General features: G+C 50.3%; 1 protein-coding gene across 1 annotated transcript; it reads left to right on the top strand.

Moving 5' to 3' along the window:
- The first annotated feature begins 1420 nt into the window (after positions 1–1420).
- SUGP1 (SURP and G-patch domain containing 1) lies at positions 1421–18788 on the top strand. Its single transcript, XM_082206938.1, is given in 15 exon segments — positions 1421–1507; positions 1509–1545; positions 3004–3175; positions 3769–3872; positions 6904–7137; positions 7946–8069; positions 8273–8376; positions 10567–10690; positions 12339–12712; positions 13855–13961; positions 14118–14295; positions 15198–15304; positions 15821–15966; positions 16523–16652; positions 17476–18788. Coding segments are annotated over 15 exon segments (2040 nt in total). The 5' UTR covers positions 1421–1435; the 3' UTR covers positions 17503–18788.
- The last annotated feature ends 962 nt before the right edge of the window (positions 18789–19750 follow it).

Below are 19750 nucleotides of genomic sequence, written 5' to 3'. Positions count from 1 at the left end.
GAGGAGTGACGGGAGTTGGAGTCCGACAAGCGTCTCCGGAGGCGAGAACGCGAAATGCGCCGCGAAGGCGCAGGGCTCCCGTTTCAGCCGGCGCGAGAGGTAAAGGAGATGCGCTCCTCTCGCGAGATTTTTTCTTCCGCACACCGGCTGGCGCTTTGTGTACAGTATTTCTGTTTTTTATTATTTCTGTTTCATTTTTTATTTGTGTGCCGCCTCCCCACAAAACTGTGGCACATCTGGTGGCTTTGGAGTCAGCCAGGATAGGTTTTTTTTTTTATAAAAAAAAGTTTTTAATGTTTTTATTTTTTATTCTAACTGGTCCGGGATTTACACCAAAAAATTTATACTACAAATTTCATTGCCCTCCTATAACAATTTACATTGTAAACTTCAATTGTTTTCAGCCTTCATTTAATTTTAACTATTGTTTTTAACAATGGTGCTGTGTTAGTTCGGTGTTCACTTCCCAAGATAGAAATTTTAACTATTATTCATAATGCAATACATAAGGATTTAAATTATAATCCTTTCGAGGATAAAAATTTAGCAACATTCAAGGATTATAATATGGTGCATATGGTATTTCTATATTTCATTGATTTCATAATCTCAGAGCGGTTTACAAAACAAAACGGTATAATCAAGAAAACAACCCTATTTAAAACATACAAAAGTTAAAATATTAAAACGATGAAAATACCGTATATAAAATATCAAAACGATAGAAATATCCTATTTTTTATTATAATAATGTAGTTATAGCAGATAATAGTACACATTTACCATAATAATATAGTACACTATTATACGAAATACAGTACAGTAATATTAATAAACCTGCTAGCTACAGTTGTACATAGTGCCTCGTATATAATTGTTTATAAACGGTAGGGAACGTCCTCCTTGACGTCCAAATGTCCTCAGTCAAAATAAATGCAATTATTTTAATAATATTGCTAAATATTAGTATGACTCAATATTAATATCATCAGACATTATTATGGAGGAGTATTTTCTCCCACTTCCCTTCGCCTCATGGGAATTGTAGTCCCTTAGCAAACTACACTGAGGAATGGGGAGGGGAAGCTTAATTTCCACAAAACTCGCGAGAGCGCCTTCCTCTCCTTTCATTGCGTCTCCAAGTCTCGCGAGAGCAGCTTTCTTCCTCCCCAGTATATCTCAACCCCCGCGCAGCGCTTGCCGGGAATCGTAGTCCGCCCCGTCTCCCGCTCCCTGGCTGCTTTATTCTCCCTGCAGCCGAAGCCGATGTTAAGAATCCTCAGAGACGCCGCTGGCCTGAAAAGACCGCCTTCTTCTCCTCCTCCCTGCTTTCCCCGCATTCCCCCACCCCCTCAACCAGGCGTGGACTACAATTCCCGGCATCCGTCCAGGCGCGACCATCTTGCCTCTCCTTTCTCCTCTCCGCCCCCCCCGAATGCAACGCGCCTGCGTCAACGACGCTGGCGGCGGGCTCTCCGCGCGGTGCATTGTGGGAGAAGGGTGGGGACATCCTGAGAGCGATGGACGGCAGCAAAGATGCGCCAGGTGAGTCTGCCCTCCCCCGCCCCGCCCCTTTCCAGCCAGGTAAGCCCCCCCCGCCCCACTCCCTTCTCCCTCCCTCCCCACTGGGCCCCCACGAATTAAAACAACAACCCCTTTCTCTCCCTTCGCTGGGCCTTCCAAGCTCTTTCTCTGCTGCCGCGGCTGCTTTGGGGGTCGCCAAGCTATTATTGCAGGTCTCGTCGTTATTATTGTTACTACTACTACTACTATTAATAATAATTAAATTCGTTAGCCGCTTCATTTCACCCGAGGCAGTCCAAAGCGTCTTAACAATGCTAAACATTTTAAGTACAGTGGTACCTCGGGTTGAGAACTTAATTCATTCTGGAGGCCTGTTCTTAACCTGAAACTGTTCTTAACCTGAAGCGTCTGTAACCCGAGGTACCACTGTAGTCATTTTGCACCTGCCTTTTGACCACTTGCAACCAAGTGAAGATGCCCAAGTGCCAGGACGGTGCCTGACGTCTCCCCCCCATCTGGGGAATCACTGGATCTGGGCTGTTTTCACTCACTAATACAGCATCCTGTAAAATTCTATCCGTTATATTTTATCTGCACAGTAGAGAACAAATTTCTGGAAACAATATGCTTTTTCTGTGCAGCCTGAACAGGAGCAGTGAACAACATCATAGTTACAGTGGTACCTCGGGTTACAAACGCTTCAGGTTACAGACTCTGCTAACCTGGAAGTAGTACCTTGGGTTAAGAACTTTACCTCAGGATGAGAACAGAAATTGTGCGGTGGCAGTGGGAGGCCCCATTAACTAAAGTGGTACCTCAGGTTAAGAACGGTTTCAGGTTAAGAACGGACCTCCAGAACGGATTGAGTTTGTAACCAGAGGTACCACTGTAATTGTTGTCGCTTGTCTTTGCTTACCCCACTGCCCTGCTCGGAGTAGTGAAGGATATTCTTACGTTATGAATCGTCCTTGTCACCTTTAAGAAAAAGAGGTTGGAGCTGTCCATGGATCAAGTGACTTTCTTGTTTAAGTTCTCAGAGTTCTTTACCAGGCTCAAGGTTGTCCTCTGAACTAGCCATATGTTTCACTGAGAATCAATCACATTCAGTCCATCCTTTGAAAAATAAGACTTTAGAGCCGTCATGCCCAAAAATGGCAACTAGACATTCTGGTTTGGCGGCTGTAACCTTTGTTTAAGGAGCCATTTGGCTCCTAGCTTATATATCTGAATTTCTTAACACTGGGCTCAATCCCTGACATCTTCAGGCTGTCTGAAATCCTGGCAAGAGCCGCTGCCAGTCAGTGTAGGCAGTGCTGAGCTATTTGGACCATTGGTTTGACTCATATCTACATGCCAGATCCTGCTTTCAGCTGAGAGTTGTAACAGATGTCCTTTGAACCCCTTTCCCTTCGCAATGATTATATGAAGGGTTAATATAATTTCTTTTGTTTTTTTGTGGTGCCCCTTCTTCTCGGCCAGGGAAAACCAGCCGGTGGTTTGGCATCACGATGCCCAAATCGGAGAAGACCAATGTGAACATCCTCCACCAGGAGAAGCTGATCGCCCAAAAGAAGCGTGAGATTGAGGCCAAGCTGGAGCGTCAAGCCAAGCGCAGCCACTTGGCTAGTAAGCAGGCCTCGCAGGCCAGCGAGTACGTAGGATTGCCTTGTTCATACCTTTCTGATAGGCTGGGAGCAATGGGCAGGCAATTGCCTGTGTGATAGGGCCAGAAGATGCAGGGAAGCACAGAAGTCTAATAAATATACAAAGTAAGTGTCTCTGAGGGAGTCCCTGCTCTTCTCATGTCCCATTCCAGCTGACCTCTGAGGAGAGGCTGACTGCATTTGCCTCAGGTGTGCATTGAGCATTAAATTATTCCTGATGCTCGAGATTTAGCAATCAGATTATGAGGCTGGCTGCTGTTTTGATGCAATCTCCTGCTGAGCATCTGCCAGGGGCCAGATATTCCTGGCATGAGCAGTCGCTCTGAGCTTCCTTCCAGTCTTGTGACATCAGCACATAGATCACGTGGAAGTCAAGGGGATGGGATGGCAACCGAGGACACACAGTCCTCCTTTTGTGTGTCTTTTGAAAACAGTGATAGAACTCCGTAAGAATGAGCAAAGGCTTAATTTGCAAAGGGAGGGAGTCTTAGTTATTGGATTATTATTTTTTGCTGGTGGGGGAAGCTGTGCTCCACAGCAGCACTGTGGCCTCTGACCTCCTCCCCCTTTAACCCCACAGTGACGACAGTGGAGATGGGGAAAGCTCTGTTTCCAACAAATTTGCCAACGATGGGAGTTTCCTCCAGCAGTTCCTCAAGCTGCAGAAGGAGAAGTTGGGCAGCGGTAAGCACTTGTTCCTGAGTCCACTCTGCCAATTCTGTGGGCCTGTTGTAAGTCCCAAGGGCAGGGAATTTCTTTCAGCACAAAGAGCCATGTTCTCTTTTGAACAGATCTTTTGGGGGCCACATGTCAATAGCGGGCAGGGCTCATGGGAAAAGCAGGCAGGGCAATGAATGTCAATTTTTTCCTTCTATGCAGTAGAGTGAGTTTCTGCACACATTTGTGCACCAGCCCTCTCAAAGAAACCCGTTTTCTTTTTTCTTTCAATTTTTATTGAAGTCAAACAAATCAGTGCCAAAAAAATACAAATACAAAAAAAGAAAAAGAAAAAGTATAGTACAGTGGTGCCCTGCAAGACGAATGCCTCGCAAGACGGAAAACTCGCTAGACGAAAGAGTTTTCCGTTTTGGAAGTGCTTCGCAAAACGAATTTCCTATGGGCTTGCTTCGCAAGATGACAATGTCTTGCGAGTTCCTGGTTTTTTTTCCTTCCCCCCCCTTTTTCTAAGCCGCTAAGCCGCTTATCAGCTGATCCGATAAGCTGATAAGCCGCTAAAAGCCGCTAATAGCGCTAATCTGCTAATCCGTCAATGGGCTTGCTTCGCAAGACTAAAAAAAACTGCTAGACCAGTGTTTCCCAACCGGTGTTCCGCGGCACACTAGTGTGCCGTGAGACACCGGCTGGTGTGCCGTGGGAGGGAGGCGGGCAAGTCGGGCGGCGAGAGGCGCCGGCGGCGAGGATCCGCGTCGAGCCGGGGGCGGCTCCGCAGTGGTGGTGCCGAGCGGCGGGGCAGCGCGCGCAAAAGGGAGGAGCGCGAGACAGCGGAGGAGGAGGAGGCCGGCATGTCCGGGCAGCAGCAGCAACAGCAGCAGCAGCAACTCCCGGCGACGGCTCCTCCTCCGCCCGCTATCGCTGCCACCACCACAACAGCCGCCGCCGCCTCAGCTGCCGCCGTCCCTCAGTCCCTCGCTCTGCTGCCTCCTCCCACCCCGGCAAGGGGAAGGGAAAAAACGTTCACTTTTGTGCGTCCCTCCCGGCGTGACGCTGCGCGCTGACGTCATGGGGCGGGGCTTTAATGGTGGTGTGCCGCGAGATTTTTTTCCGGTAAACAGGTGTGCCGTTGCCCAAAAACGTTTGGGAAACACTGTGCTAGACGAAGAGAATCACAGAACGGATTCTTTTCGTCTTGCGAGGCACCACTGTATATCGGGAAGAAACTTAAATCAAGTGAGCAGACCATTAGGTAAGCTAAATTTTACATTGTACCATGGAGAGGGAGTCCAGGTATTGGCTATATACATGATTAAGTTGCCCCCAGACAGCATGGAATTTTTCAGGGTCCTCTGAGCTTTTTGCCACATGTAATTTATGCACCTTCTCTCTGGGTGTTTCCTGTTTGTAGGGTGTTCTCCCAAGAGAGGCTCACATGGCACCTTTGTTACGTATCTTTAGGCACCAGGTGAAAGCATTCCTCTACAAACAGACCTTTGGCTTTTAAACAATGTCCTTGTAAAGCATGGTGGGTTGTTGAGTGTTGTTTTTTTTACTACTATTGTATTTATCTTGTGTTCTATGTTGTTTCCTGAACCCCTGGCGTACCTGGCAGCAGGCCAGTATGCCAAGTCCAGGGGTCAATCCACACAGGTCCAAAGGTCAGGAATGAAGCTCAGGGTAAGAGCCAAGTCTGAAGTCCAGCAGTCAGGATACAGTCCAGAGCCAAAACCAAAGCCCAGTCCCATAGAGGTCCAGGAGCACTGAAGCCAAGGTCCGCCAACATGGGTAGCTGAGCATACCCAGCACCTCAGCTCTGCTTCAGTTTTGGACTTTCCATGCTGAATGCAACATCTGGGCTTCATGAGGCATGTGACCCTCACCTGCTCCAAGCCTACTTCCAGCTGAGGAAATCACATCCCTCCTTCCAGAGCTAGCAAGCCCCACCTGGCCAGCTGGGGAGCTGGGCTGTGGATCCTTGCTTCCTCAGCCTTCTGGAGTGACCCTCCTGCTGCTCCCTACGCCTCAGAGCCTGCTATGTTTGTGGGGACACGGGTAAAACCTCTGTTTTATGCGCATGTGACAACAAATCAATAGAATCCCTTCATCATATCTTGTTTAATTGACCTTTATATATTGTTCCCCGATCAAGGATTCTGAGTTCAGTCGTTTTGGAAACTGTTGCTAAACCACCTGAATTACATCTAGCCTATCTACTCCAGGACATTGACTCTTATAGAACATTACAGGTTGCAAGATTCCTGAATTTTGTTCTCTCATATAAAAGACTTCATGGAATGCTGCATGACTATTAAAATCTAGTAAACTCTATCCACCATCTTTATATTCAAGGCCACAATATGGTACATCTAGAGACCGTATGTAATGTGAAGGAGATTATGCGTTGAAATATTTTAGTTGATATTTTAGAATGTAAAATGCTATTTTATTTACTGATTGGTTTTATCTGGTGGGCTTATAGCCGAATAAAGTATTATCTGTCTATCTATCTATCTGTGGGGACACGGGCCCCTCTGGCTCTTGCAGTGGGTCCTGCTGCTTTGGTTCCTGTGCACTGACCCCCATCCGCTCGCAACCCTCCATCCCCAGTGTGTCCCATTCCCAACTACACCCCTTGCCGGGGTCCTCTTCCTCCTCCCTGTCATCCTGCCGGTTCGTGACTTGTTGTAAACTGCCCTGTGGTCTGTTGAAGAAGAGCAGTATATAAATTTAGTTAATAATAATAACAATACGGTGGTACCTCTAGATACGAGTGGGATCCTTTCCGGAGCCCGTTCGCATCTAGAGCTAAACGTAACTAGTGATGGCGCATCTGTGCACATGCGTGTCGCTTTTTGCCACTTCTGCGCATGCGCGTGACGTCATTTTGAGCGTCTGCGCATGTGCAAGTGGTGAAGCCCAGAAGTAACGCGCTCCGTTACTTCCGGGTTGCTGAGGAGCGCAACTTGAACGCGCTCAACTCAAAGCATATTTAACCCGAGGTATGACTGTAATGTCAACCTCTGTCTCCCCACCCTTCCAGATGCTTCCTCCAGCTCTGCCAAGGCCTCTGCGGCAAACCCCCCGGCTGCCAGCATTGCAAAGAAGCCCTCGCTGAGCGGGAAGCGCCCCAACCTGAGTGTCACCAGCATGCTGAACCAGGTCAAGAACTACACCCATTCCAAGCAGACGCCCGTGACCAACCGCCTCAGTGTTTTCCAGTCGCCAGACGACGAGGATGAGGAGGAAGACTACGAGCAGTGGCTGGAGATAAAAAGTAAGTGGCGTTTCTTTACAAAGCGAGGGAACAGGGCCCTCTGCCCTGCACAGCTTCCCATCGTTTTTCCAAAGGGGGATTCTGGCCAGCTGAAAAGATACTTACTTTGTGCTTAAAATTCCACTGAGTGTTGTAAAAGCCGTTAAAAATGTGCCTTGAGAGGGAGGGAGGCACATGTCCAGGTCAGGACCAAACCCTCTCCCCATGCCCCGGCCTTCTTTATTGATTAATCCCTCACTTGAGCCAAAAAAAGGGCTTTTAGGATGGACCTAGCACATCACTGAGTCTTTGCCCTTAGGCCTACTGTCTTAAAGGGACGCAACACAAAAGGAAAGTGAGCAGGGAGGGTGTAGTTTAGACCACAGTTGAGGAAACCTTGGCTTGATATACTGTAGTTGAGAAAACCATGGTTTGATAGCCCACAGTTGAGTAAACTGTGGTTTGATATACCATAGTTGAGTAAACTGTGTAAACCAGGCGATTGTACAAACAATTAACAAGGAGGTTTACAAAATAAAACCAAAAACAATGCAGCGTAGACACAGCTGCCCCAGTGTTCAGTAGGTGTTGGTAGGTCAGTCCTGCGTGCCTGCGCCTTCCTCCCCACCCTCACCCCCGTATTGAAAGCATCAGGCTTATGTTGCTGCCTGCCGTGGCTCCATCGTTTCATCCTCTTTCTCCTCGTTCCACCCACCCCGCTCCCTCCTTCTCCCCCGCCGTCTCGTGGGCCTACTGCTGTGGTTCTTAAAGAGGTAATGTGCCTGTTGGGTGTGTGAGTTGAGCCCCAGTACTGACAGCCTGCTTAAAGTTTGTCCCCCAGAGGACACCCGGACTCGCCGAGTGGTGGAGAAGCTGGCCAGGGTCGTGGCGGAAGGGGGCCCCGATCTGGAGAAGGTGGCGCTTGAGGACTGCAAGGACAACCCGACTTTTGCGTACGTTTGCTGCTGTTCTTGTGCATCCACCCTCCCTCTTCTCCCTCCCTTGTGTGGTCAGTCATGGTGCAGGAAGCCAAGGACAGCCCTTGACTCCCCTCCAGGCTTGTTGCTGTCCACCTCTCCTGCTGTGCACCTTTTACACTAGGACGCTTCCAAGACCCGATCCCCCTTAATGCCCTTTTTTCTCTCGCACCCCTCAGATTCCTGCACGATAAGAACAGTCCGGAGTTTCTGTATTACAGGAAAAAACTGGCGGAAATGTGGAAGAAGGGTCAAGATCCAGAAGAGGCCTCTTTCCAGAAAGGTAAGGCGAGGGTCATTGCTCCCCTCCTGCAATTCTTGCGTGAGCTATCTTTTTATAGGCAGAACTCTCCAAACTATTCATGTTGGTGACACACTTTTAAGACAGGCATCGTTTTGTGACACAGTAATTCAGTTTTGCTAGCAAATCGGAGGTTAAACTAACCCCTTCCCAGCCCTGGGAGGAACACACCTACACACTGCAGTCGACGCACTAGTGTGTCATGACTCACAGTTTGGAAAGTTCTGGGCTACGGGCTGGGTGTGTATAGAGATCAGCCTGGCTAGCGTGGCACCCTCCAGATGTTTTGCACTATGACTCCCATCAGCCCCAGACAGCACAGACATTTTGGACTACAACTCCCACAATACACCGTTGTGCCTGCCAAAACATCTGGAGGGTGAAGTTTGGTGTTGATGATATTAGAGCTGAGAGCTTTCTTTAAAAAAAACACACACAAAACCTACTGATTAATGAAGCAGCAGATTTTTAGCTTTAGTTTTTTTAAAAAAAAAGATAATTTGGCTGCTACCCTAACCCATCATAACCTGAGAGGAAGCCCCATTGAATTCAGAACAACTTAATTCTGAGTAGACGTGGCTTGGGTTGCTGTTAGCTGCTTTTGGCGCAGATCCGTTGAAATCGATGGCGACTCACTTGAGGCCTAGTGTCTCCAGGGGACCTGCTCTGAGCATGCCTAACTCTTGATCCAGCCTTAATTATTTCTTGAAGAACTAATATCCTGCCTTCAGGGTGCAAAGCACGAATCAAGAATAGTTTACAACGTTTTGTGTTGTTGTTGTTAATATTTTCAGAGGCAGTAAATGCTTCTCAGTACCAGTTGCTGGAAACGGCAGGAGGGGAGAGTTGCTCTTGCACTCAGGTCATAGAATCATAGAACTGTAAATAATAGTAACAGTTCAGTCCCCTGCAAAGCAGTAACCATTAATTTGCTTGCTATGCGTGTCTTTTGGCCATTCGCAGGCGTACCATAAAGACAGCTAAAAATAGTTTTTAAAAGCAGTCTAGGAAACCTGCTGTGAAGGTAGGTTTAAGCGATTTGAATGAAAACTCCTAAGGCAGACCTCAAGCTGGAAAAGCTTGTCAAAATGAAAACTGTTTGTGAAGAATGTGGATTTTGGCTGTTTCAGAACAAGAGGAGGGCGCGCTGGATCAGGTCAAAAGATCTAGTTCACCATCCTGCCCTACCTGGCCAGCAAGGTGACACAATGGGGAAACCCACAAGCAGGATCTGGGCGCAGGAGCCCTCTCCCCTCCTGCAGGTTCTGGCAACTGGCATCCGGAAGCATCACTGCCTCTGAGCAGCAGCCAGGCTTAGGCGTTTACCAGGTGCGACATTTAGTCAGTAGACTGACCTCCTGAAAACCCATACAATGAATTGGGCACAGATTCCTTCAGGCAGGATGACAACCTTAGTCTAGTACGCCTGTCTGCCTTCCGGTTTGCAGGTGTGAGTGCCGCTGCTTGTGTAACAGACCAGGGTGGGGTGAGGGGAAATGCTCAGGGTGGGGAGAACCAGGAGGGGGTAGATTTGCGCCAGGAGTGAGCAACCTCTTGCCCTCTGGGTGATTCTGAGCCATCAGAGGTTTTTTCCAGGCCCTTTTATGTGCACAATGAGGCAGTTGTGTGCCTTAATGCCAGTGGTTATGCTCTGAGACCATACATTTGAAGTGCCCTGAGAGCACTGCAAACAGTCTTGGCTTCTTCTGGGAGCTGTAGTTCATTAAGGGGGCTGAAAGTACACTATTCCCTTCAAAGAGTGACAATTCACAGAGTGAAGTGGGGTTGAAGGTTAAACCTCTCTGGGTATTGATCCGGGGAAACCAGCTTTTCAAAGGCTGAGAGTCATTTAGGCCTCTGCCACCCCCTTCCTTCTTAGCTCCCCCCCCCCCCCCGCCGTTAGCACCCACTGCCCCCAGGGAGCAGTTGACAGTATTGGGACTTAGCTGTGGGTCTGTTCTGAGTGCAGCCGGCATTATTTCCTCCTTTTCTGTTTGTGATCAAAGTGGGGAGGCGAAAAGGCAAGAAACAGACTGAGAAAGAGAAATTTTAAACCCTCCTCTTCCCGCTTATTCCGTCCCCTCCCCTCCCGGGGTTCCTTAAAGCCAGATTAAGAGCTTGTGGCTGTTGGGTATGTGAGTTGGGGGCACCGTACTGACAGCCTGCTTAAAGTTTCGCCTCCAGACGACGAAGAGACCAAGGACTGCGCTGAGAAGCTCGCCAGGTTCGTTGCCGACGGGGGCCCCGTGGTGGAAATGGTCGCCCTGAAGAACCACCGGGAGAACCAGTCCTTCAGGTGAGGAGGGTCAGCAGAGATCTGGGGGAGTGGGAGAGTCGGTGTGCCAACACACGCGCACACACCATAGCCTAGGTTTACGGTGCCGTTGGCAATTAGATTATGTATTTGAGTAGATATGTAGCCATGTAGATACGTTGTCAAAACAACTAGTGTTTTAAATATGATCTCGGCAGCTCAAACAGTGATGGGGAAACAGCCCACAAATCTTACACTTGATGCTTTGTACCACTCACTCTGGAATAACGGAGAAAGTTGCATGTAATTTGAGATTCTGATGAGGACTAGAACCTCTTGGCGCCTTTTATATGATTTGGCATTCCTTCATTACATATACTGTACTGTATCGTCGCATGTTTGGCGGATCTGGGATGACACTTGATAGATTAATGCTGATATTCTTCAGGGGCTTTGTTATTTTAACCCATGTGCCACAGTACTGACCCTGCATGCCTGTTTTATAGTTTTGCTCTCCATCTTTTAATTTCCATCTATTGTTAACAGCGGTTCTCTCGATTTCATATGTGTTATAGAATGAAATTAAAACAAACTTTACACAAAAAAGGATTTGAGACTTGGACTGGGGGAGACCAGGGTTCACATCCGCCCACTAAGCCATGCAGCTCATTTGGGTCCCCTCACGGCCAGGCCTCTCTTGGCCTGGTCTACCTCCCAGGGTTGTGGTGAATATCACATGTATGAACCTTGAGCTCCTCAGGTGGGATATAAGAAAGAACTAATGAGGAAAGTGTATGGTTGGCATATATCTCCTAAATCTCCTACCCACCTTTCTTTGGCGAACTAGGCTCACCTGTGAGGAAAAAAGGGAATTTTTTCATTTTAATCAATCCATTTGCCATAACGACCCTTATACCACTAGGTGGAGCCACAGCTGCTTGAATGTTTTGAATAATGTTTACTTAATTTTATTCATCTCAGTGCATCATTTTTAAAAGTTTTGCACAGTATTTAGGTTTTGTTTCATATTTTTTTTTACACGCTTCAGGATTTGGTATATATTATGTGTAGCCCGCTGCATTCTTTGACCATTTTTTTATGTTCCATTGAGTTTAACACCAAATCGGTTATTTCGTACATTACCATTGTGGGAGATTTCCAACTTCTGTGTTTTCTACCGCTCCTGTTGGAAAAATGTGACATTCATTGTTCTCGTTCTTAAAAATCCAACAAAAATTATTAATGAATTCAATTTAATACTAATAATAATAAATTTATTTAAAATGGATTTTCTTCCCTTTAATTGGCCTTTGTACACTCCTTCTGCGGCACGCAGGTGGTGCTGTGGGTTAAACCACAGAGCCTAGGGCTTGCAGATCAGAAGGTTGGCGGTTTGAATCCCCGCGACGGGGTGAGCTCGCATTGCTCGGTCCCTGCTCCTGCCAACCTAGCAGTTCGAAAGCATGCAGTGCAAGTAGATAAATAGGTACCGCTCCGGCAGGAAGGTAAACAGCGTTTCCGTGCGCTGTTCTGGTTCGCCAGAAGCGGCTTCGTCATGCTGGCCACATGACCCGGAAGCTGTACGCCGGCTCCCTCGGCCAGTAAAGCGAGATGGGTGCCGCAACCCCAGAGTCGTCCGCAACTGGACCTAACATTCAGGGGTCCCTTCACCTTTATGCTCCTTCTGCAGATTTTTGTATGAGCCTGGCAGCTCCGGTTACAAGTATTACCGGCAGAAGCTGGAGGAATACCGCAAAGCCAATGACGACGCCGAGGGGGTCCCCCCCATCCCGGCAGCCAACCTGAAACGCAAAGTCCCTCCCAAGGGGGCTCCCTCTCCTTCCTCTTCCTCTTCCTCCTCCTCCTCCTCCTCCTCCTCAGTGGCACTGCTGCCTACACCAGCCGCCCCTCCTGCAAAGCCACCGCAGCCACAGCCACTGCCACCTGCGCCTGCCACCAAAAAAAAGAGGAAAAGCCGGTGGGGCCCAGAAGAGGAGAAGGTGGACTTGCCTCCCCCAGAGCTCGCTCAGCAGACCAAGGACCCCTCGCCCACCCCGTTGTCAGGTGAGTGGCGGTTGCGGGTTGGGCAGCGCTTTGTTCATCCCTAGAGATCAGGGCACTCCTGGACTGGTTTAGAGAGGAGGCCTTCCTGTTCCCACACTGGCCAGCCAGCTGCCCCACAAGCAGGAGCAGAGAGCTGTAGCCTTCTCACCATTCTGTGGTAGACTGGCTCTCTCCATGGAGGCTCCTCTTAGGGGTCAGAAGAAACTAAGAAAAGCCTGGCCGCTGAATCAGGCCAAAGAGACCCATCTAAGTCCAGTGTCCCAGACTCACAGTGTCCAACTGCATCACTGCCTCTGACCATGGAGGCAGAGCACAGCCATAATGGCTAGTAGCCATCAATAGCCCTCTCTTCCATACGTTTGTATAATCCAACTTAGCTGGATGCAGCCTACTGTTGATGGAGTCGGCAGGGCATAGCGACTCCAAGTGTGTCACGGACTGGTGGGAGGCAGCTGCCAGGGAACCCCCAGAGGGGGAAGGCTCAGAGCCTGGGACACCAGGGAGAGGTCAGAGGGAGAAGATTGGGAAGCTGTGCCAGATGCTGATGGAGCAACAAGGTTTAGTGAGCGGGAAGAGGCTGTGACAGGGAGCAGTTCAGACTCTGAGGCTGAAGCAAGCGGGGAGGGGGGGGTCCAAGAGGCGGCAGAAGAATCCAGGGAGTCTCTCTTTCTGGCTGTGACAAGCTCCCTCCACCCTAGTCTCCGAGAATGCGCAGAATAATGAGGAGGGCAAAACAGAAGCCAGAGGTGCTCAGGCACAGTTTGAGACTGTTTGGGAAACATCTGGGAGAGGAGGAGCCTTAGAGAGGGTGGAAGGCAGGGGCCTTCAGTCCTGGCAACGGCTCCATAGGGGCAAGACCTGCTGGGAAGGGTTGCTGAGTTGTGTGCCATTTCCTTAAATAAAGGAACTGACGAAAGCCTAGCATCTTTCGTGCTGACCTGTGTCAGCCCTGACACTAAGCTTGTGAGCGATTGCAATATATGTGAAAAAAGAAATCTGATCTCTGACTCCTCCTCCTTCCCCGCCTCACTCCTCCTGGCCATCCGCTTCCTGTGTTGGCTACAGATAGAAGTATGGGGGGGTACTGTCCCCCACAGTGTGCAGTCAGGGCTAACCCTTCCGGTGCTCCTCCTTGTCTTCAGTCCAGGACCTCAAAGGCCTCGGCTATGAGAAGGGGAAGCCCGTCGGGCTGGTGGGGGTGACGGAGCTTTCGGACGCCCAGAGGAAGCAGCTGAAGGAGCAGCAAGAGGTAACGGGTTCACATCTCCGCTCTGCCGTCAGGAGTTCGAGTCTTCCTCAAGCGGGGGCCCAGTTTGGTGGGCCCGTCCGACTTCTGCAGGGGTGGGGGCAAGCATCATTCTGTCACCCGTCAGTCACGGCTTCTTCTTTCTCCCCCCGCTCCCAGATGCAGCAGATGTACGACATGATCATGAAGCACAAGCAGGCCATGCAGGAGATGCAGATCATGTGGGAGAAGACGGTCAAGGAGCACCAGTCCGGCTATGACAGCGACGAGGAGGTGGACAGCGAGCTGGGCACCTGGGAGCATCAGCTGAGGCGCATGGAGATGGACAAGACGAGAGGTGTGTATGCCTGGCAGCGGGGGCCTGGTGGTAGGCAAGATGGGATGGCAGGCCCTAGTGCAACCTTTCTTAACCTTGGGTCCCCAGATGTTGTTGGACTACAACTCCCATCATCCCTGAGCTCTGGCCTTGCTAGCTAGGGGTGACGGGAGCTGTAGTTCAACAACATCTGGGGACCCAAGGTTGAGAAAGGCTGCACTAGGCGCTTCTGCATATGCCCATTTCTGGAAGCCACGCAAGAGGAGTCATGAGCCAGAAGCAGGGGACTCGGCTGATCAAGGCAACTTGAGCTGGCAGTACATCGCCGGCTGCTGCCAGCACAGCACAAGGAGGCGGGAGTGAGGTGCGCTGTGCTGGCAGTGGCTGAGGAGCCGTAATGTGTCACTGGCTCCTACCGGTTTCAGACTATTAATCGTAATGCCTCCCAGGTCTTCAAGGGGTTTGTTTCTTGCAGCCTCGAGGCAAGGCATGCCTTCTGGTTAAGCCACAGAAGAGTTTCCACACTGGCAAGGCGAAAAGACCCTTCGCTATTTCAGCAGCTGGTGCATTTGTTCCTTAAAAAACAATGAAAGAAGAACTTCAGATTTGAAGAGTTGAGGTTGTGCTGCCTCTCCACACAGCACAGTGTACACCTATGGAGCTCGCTTCCGCAGGAGGCAGCAGTGCATCTTTAGGTGGCTGTAAAAGAGGACTGGGCAAATTCACGGCGGAGGGCTGGCGATCGACGGCTGCAGCCACAGTAGCTTTGCTCTGCCTCCACAGTCAGGCAGCAATGCTTTTCTGTTTCTGGAAATCACAGGAGTGGAGAGTTCCTCTTATGCTCAGGTCCTGTTTCCCATTTGGGCACCTGGTTGGCTGCTGTTTTTAATCCTCCCCCATGTCCTTTCATCCTCCTCTCTCAGAGTGGGCGGAGCAGCTGACTCAAATGGGCCGTGGGAAGCATTTCATTGGGGATTTCCTGCCACCTGACGAGCTGGAGAAGTTCATGGAGACCTTCAAGGCCCTGAAGGTAACCTGCTTTTGCACCCCCTGCTCTTTAAGCCCCCCTCCCCATCTCTCACACACGCCAGAAACAAGCTTGCAGGGAACGCCGTCTCCCTTGTGGGATCCCAGAAACTGGGCTGGACAGATCCTTCTGCTGGATTCTGCAAATCTCTTCTCAGTGTAACAGCAGAGTTTGATTTCAGCCGTGTTCTCATCAAGCCTTTGACCTGCTTTGGAACTGCCCCTGAGCATGAGCAGAGGGCAGTTCCCTTGCCACTGAACAAGTACAGTGCCCTGAGCCCTGTCCGTAGTGGAGCCCTGCCCTGTTTGTGGCTGGCTGGCTGCTGCTTTCCAGAGAAGCTTTCACCTTCCCCCTCCTCTCGATGACATAAAATGCCAAGTGAGGCTACCCTCCAGGGGTGGCGTTAGGAGGTGATCCAAGGCACCTGTGCCCCAGAGCTTTTTTAAGCAGTCAGTGCACGCACCCCAACTTTGCTCTCCCTCACAGTGCAAAGCCCCCTGGTTTTCTTTAATTCCACAGGAAGGTCGCGAGCCAGACTACTCCGAATACAAGGAGTTCAAGCTGACGGTGGAGAACATCGGTTTCCAAATGTTGATGAAGATGGGCTGGAAGGAGGGCGAAGGCCTGGGCTCGGAGAAGCAGGGCATCAAGGCCCCCGTCAACAAGTATGCACCTTGTCTCCATCTCTCTCCTCCACCTCCTCTTGGTTGTGTTTTTTTTACTAGGGTCCGCTACTCCTACTCACCAACCCCTTTCCCTCCTACACCTGACCAACCCTCCCTTTGCACGTCACCTGTCCCCTCTGTTCGCCCCAAGCTCCTTTGTGCCCCCATCAGTGTTCTCCCTCTCCTGCCGGCCATCGTGCGGGAGTTGGTGTGGCCACCGACTGGCAGCTGCATGAACTGCACCACGACAACAACCTCACGTTCTTATGTATATAGGAAGATACGGCCTTCCCCCATACGGTGCCTTCCTGGACGTGTCCCAGGGAGGCCACTTCGGTGCTGCTCACACAGCAGCTTGGCTTCACCCCCAGAGGCACACTCCATTGTCTCTTGAGACAGATGGAGGCCAACACCATTCTGGAAGCTCCATTGGTGGAGCGTGTGCCTTGCCCGCCGGGTGGTAAGAATCTGTCCCTGATACAAGTCAGCTTCTGACTCCTTTCCTAATAAGCACCCATGGAAGGTAAACTTAGCCTCTTTTTCTCCTTCGAAACAGGGGCGTGACAGCAGTAGACGGGGCGGGGTTTGGGATCGACCGCCCTGCCGACCTGACCAAGGAGGACGATGAATACGAGGCGTTCCGCAAGAGGATGATGCTGGCCTACAGATTCCGGCCCAACCCGCTGGTGAGATCACCTGGACCTCATTCTGTGTTCTTCTTAACCCTATTCCACCGACTTCCAACCCCTGCCCCACTGACATGCAGCCCAGGGGGCAGCCCCACCTTCCAACTTCCTTCACTCCTCTAATCTCAGTGCTGCCCTTCACTTAAGTCGGCAGGGAGGAGGATGGGAGCAGACCTAGAATGAGTTGCTTCTCTGCCTCTCAGGGTTGGGCGATAATCTGGTTTTCAGCTTAGTGATATATTGCCAGCTAAACATCACAATATATATATATCAGTGTCTGAAATAAGGATGGAGCTATGCAGAGGCGTTGGTTGGCTTCACGGTTTTCCCCACATTGTGATTTTTGCATAGTGGACACACATACATCACGATTCACGATACATTGCCAGGTCAGCGGTTATGAAACCAGTATCATGATGTGGTCTTCAAACCCATTTTGGACAATATATCGCCCAGTCGTAGCACACACCATGATTTGCGATGTATTGCCAGGTCTAATAGTATGAAACCGATATCACAATATGGACTTCAAACTGGTTTTGAATGATAATATCGCCCAGCGCTACTGCAGGCCCCACCCTCGAGGTTTGTGAGAGAGCTGGAACTACACAGAGGGGTCCCTCTTCTCTTGGCACCCGTAGGGAAGGATTGTCAGGTTTCATGCACGGGCTGCCAGTCCACACCCACAGCCCACCCAGGCCACTTGTCATCTTTTCTCTGCGGAGGTGGGTGTTGGGGGGAGGGGACTGAGGCTCTCCTGTACTCCCCTTAGTCCTCCTAACTCGTCCTCTGACCATGTTTTCTTCCTCTTCCCCCGCTACAGAACAATCCCAGACGTCCGTACTACTGAGACCCAGCAACCTGCTTTTCCTCCCCTCTTTTCAAATCGTCGGTTGGTTGGTTTACTGTGTTGCGTTTATGGAATTGACATCTCTGCCCCCCACACCACCCCGCTTTTCCTTTGAAAGCACTCTTGTTTTTAAAAAACTCAAGACCGGTCTCGTTCACCCAGCCCATAGCGATCATGGGGAGGGGGCTGCGCTGTTAATGTTGTCTACCCCCCAAGTAAAGAAGCAACTTTGGGGATTTCTGTAGCTGGATTTGGGTGAGAGGGTTTGGAAGTCAACCCCCACCCTGAGTTATCGCTCCCCAGGGGGCTGTCAGGAGTGAGGTGGGTGGGGTTGTGTGTTTGGGAATGTCTTCAGATATATTGGCTGAGTAACACACGAACACACACACTTACTTGATTTGGGGCAGTCCTTTCGCTCTGATTGCCCAGATTGCCCAGAGGGGTTCCTCCTGTGCTGGGGCAGGGTAGAGCAAGCGAGGGCATTTTGACCCACATAGAAGTAGGGGGCAGGGGGTGCCAGGGTGCCACCTCTGGAGAGAAGCAGTGGGGGGATTTGGACTCTTCCCCCCCCCCAATATTCTCTTTTCAATAAAATAAATAAAATCAGGCCACAATATTAGTGTAGGGGAAGCAGCCAGAGCGAGGGGATGTACACACTCTTGCCTGTGAAGGGGGGTGGGGGTCATGGGGTGATACCAGTGGCTTTCACGATCCCATTCAGGGCTGTTCCTGCCAAGGGCATCACTTTTCACCCAGCGGTGGAGCAGAGAGGTGAGGCAGAACCTTTTGGGCAATGGTAGATCCTGTTTTGGAGGGCAGACGATCCCTCTTCCCTCCCCCCCCCCACTTTGCTAGGAATGGAAATTTGTTTACTTGCTACACCGAGTGAAACAAGGGGTCCCCCGCTCTGCCTGGATTCTCAGTGAAGTGGAAGCTGAAAAGCCTCCAGGTTCTCCCCCGAAGGAGAAAGTTTGGGGCAGGGGTGTGGAGAGATGGAACGGAGATGGGATTTCCCTCCCCAAAACGTCTAGGGAAGCCCCCTTGCCCCCAATATACATCTCATTCTCTGCTGTTTTAGTCGAGATTCTCTCCTTCCTTTCTCTCTCTCAACTCCCACACCCCCATAGCAGACTTGTACCACTTCTTCTATTATTATTATTATTATTTTGGGGTGTCGTGACCTTTTTGGTTTCTATTTTTATTATTATTATCATCATCATCATTTCAACAATGAAACTGTAGCGTTTGGCTTTCAACAAGTTAATAAAGCTGTCTGTAAATCTAAAGGGCAGGTTTGTCTTTTGTTTCGAAAACCCACATAACGTTTTGGGATTTCCCCTGAGAGAAGGGATGAGGCCGCCTGATGCACAGGAGGCCGTGAGTGCAGGTCTTGCAGGAAGCGTTGCTGGAAGATGGAGAGTGGCGCTGGGGGAAGGGGGGCTGCTCACCCCAAACGCTGAATTAATCTCCTGACTGCAAGATTTGCAACCCGATCTTGAACCTTAGACCCTCTTCACAAATGGGCGCTCCTAGAGGCAGGCAAAGAGGGCGGTGCAGTTTTCGAAACCGGTGTGCCAGCCTGTGCCACGTGGCCGACCCTTGCTCCTCCAGGATTGGTGCAGCCCCTTGAGGAAGCTCTGGCTGGCACAGGGCGAGGTCAAGAGGCAACTTCCTCCACCCCTGAGAAATCTCTGGGGGAAAGGGCCTCAGGTCAGTGACAGAGCACCGGCCGTGCATGCAGAAAGTTGAAGGTCCAGCTGCCAAGGGCATCTCTGGGTTGCGCTGAGAAAATCCCCTGAGTCTTGTCTGGGGAGCCCAGGACCTCCAGACACGCTGACCAGGATTGCCCTCCAGGGAGGTCACTTTGATGCTGCAAATCCTTTTGACTTCAGCCAAGCAGGCACACTCCATTGTCTCGAGACAAGCGGATGCCAATAATTCGAAACCCTGGGGACAGTTAGAAACTTGGATATATCAGCAAGGGACTAAATAACTCCTTAAACCAAGATTGCAGTCGCCAAAACAGAATGTCTAGTTGCCATTATGTGCTTTGCCACCTGGGGCTCCCAGCGATCAGCTTGCCCAATGGTCAGGGCTGGTCATAATGCGAGCCCCAAGAAAGGACATGTGGACAGGACCACCTTGGGAGAAGCAAATGTTTTAAAAAGCTGTGTCGCCCTTTTAAAAGGTGGGTCCCTGGGTCTTGTGCAAGGCAGTCTCTCTCCTTTGACCTTTGGACTGCCAAATA

This window comes from Podarcis vaucheri, assembly GCF_965113315.1.
Source record: "Podarcis vaucheri genome assembly, chromosome: 18".
Lineage (NCBI taxonomy): Eukaryota > Metazoa > Chordata > Lepidosauria > Squamata > Lacertidae > Podarcis > Podarcis vaucheri.
This window is presented reverse-complemented; position numbering and strand designations above follow the sequence as displayed.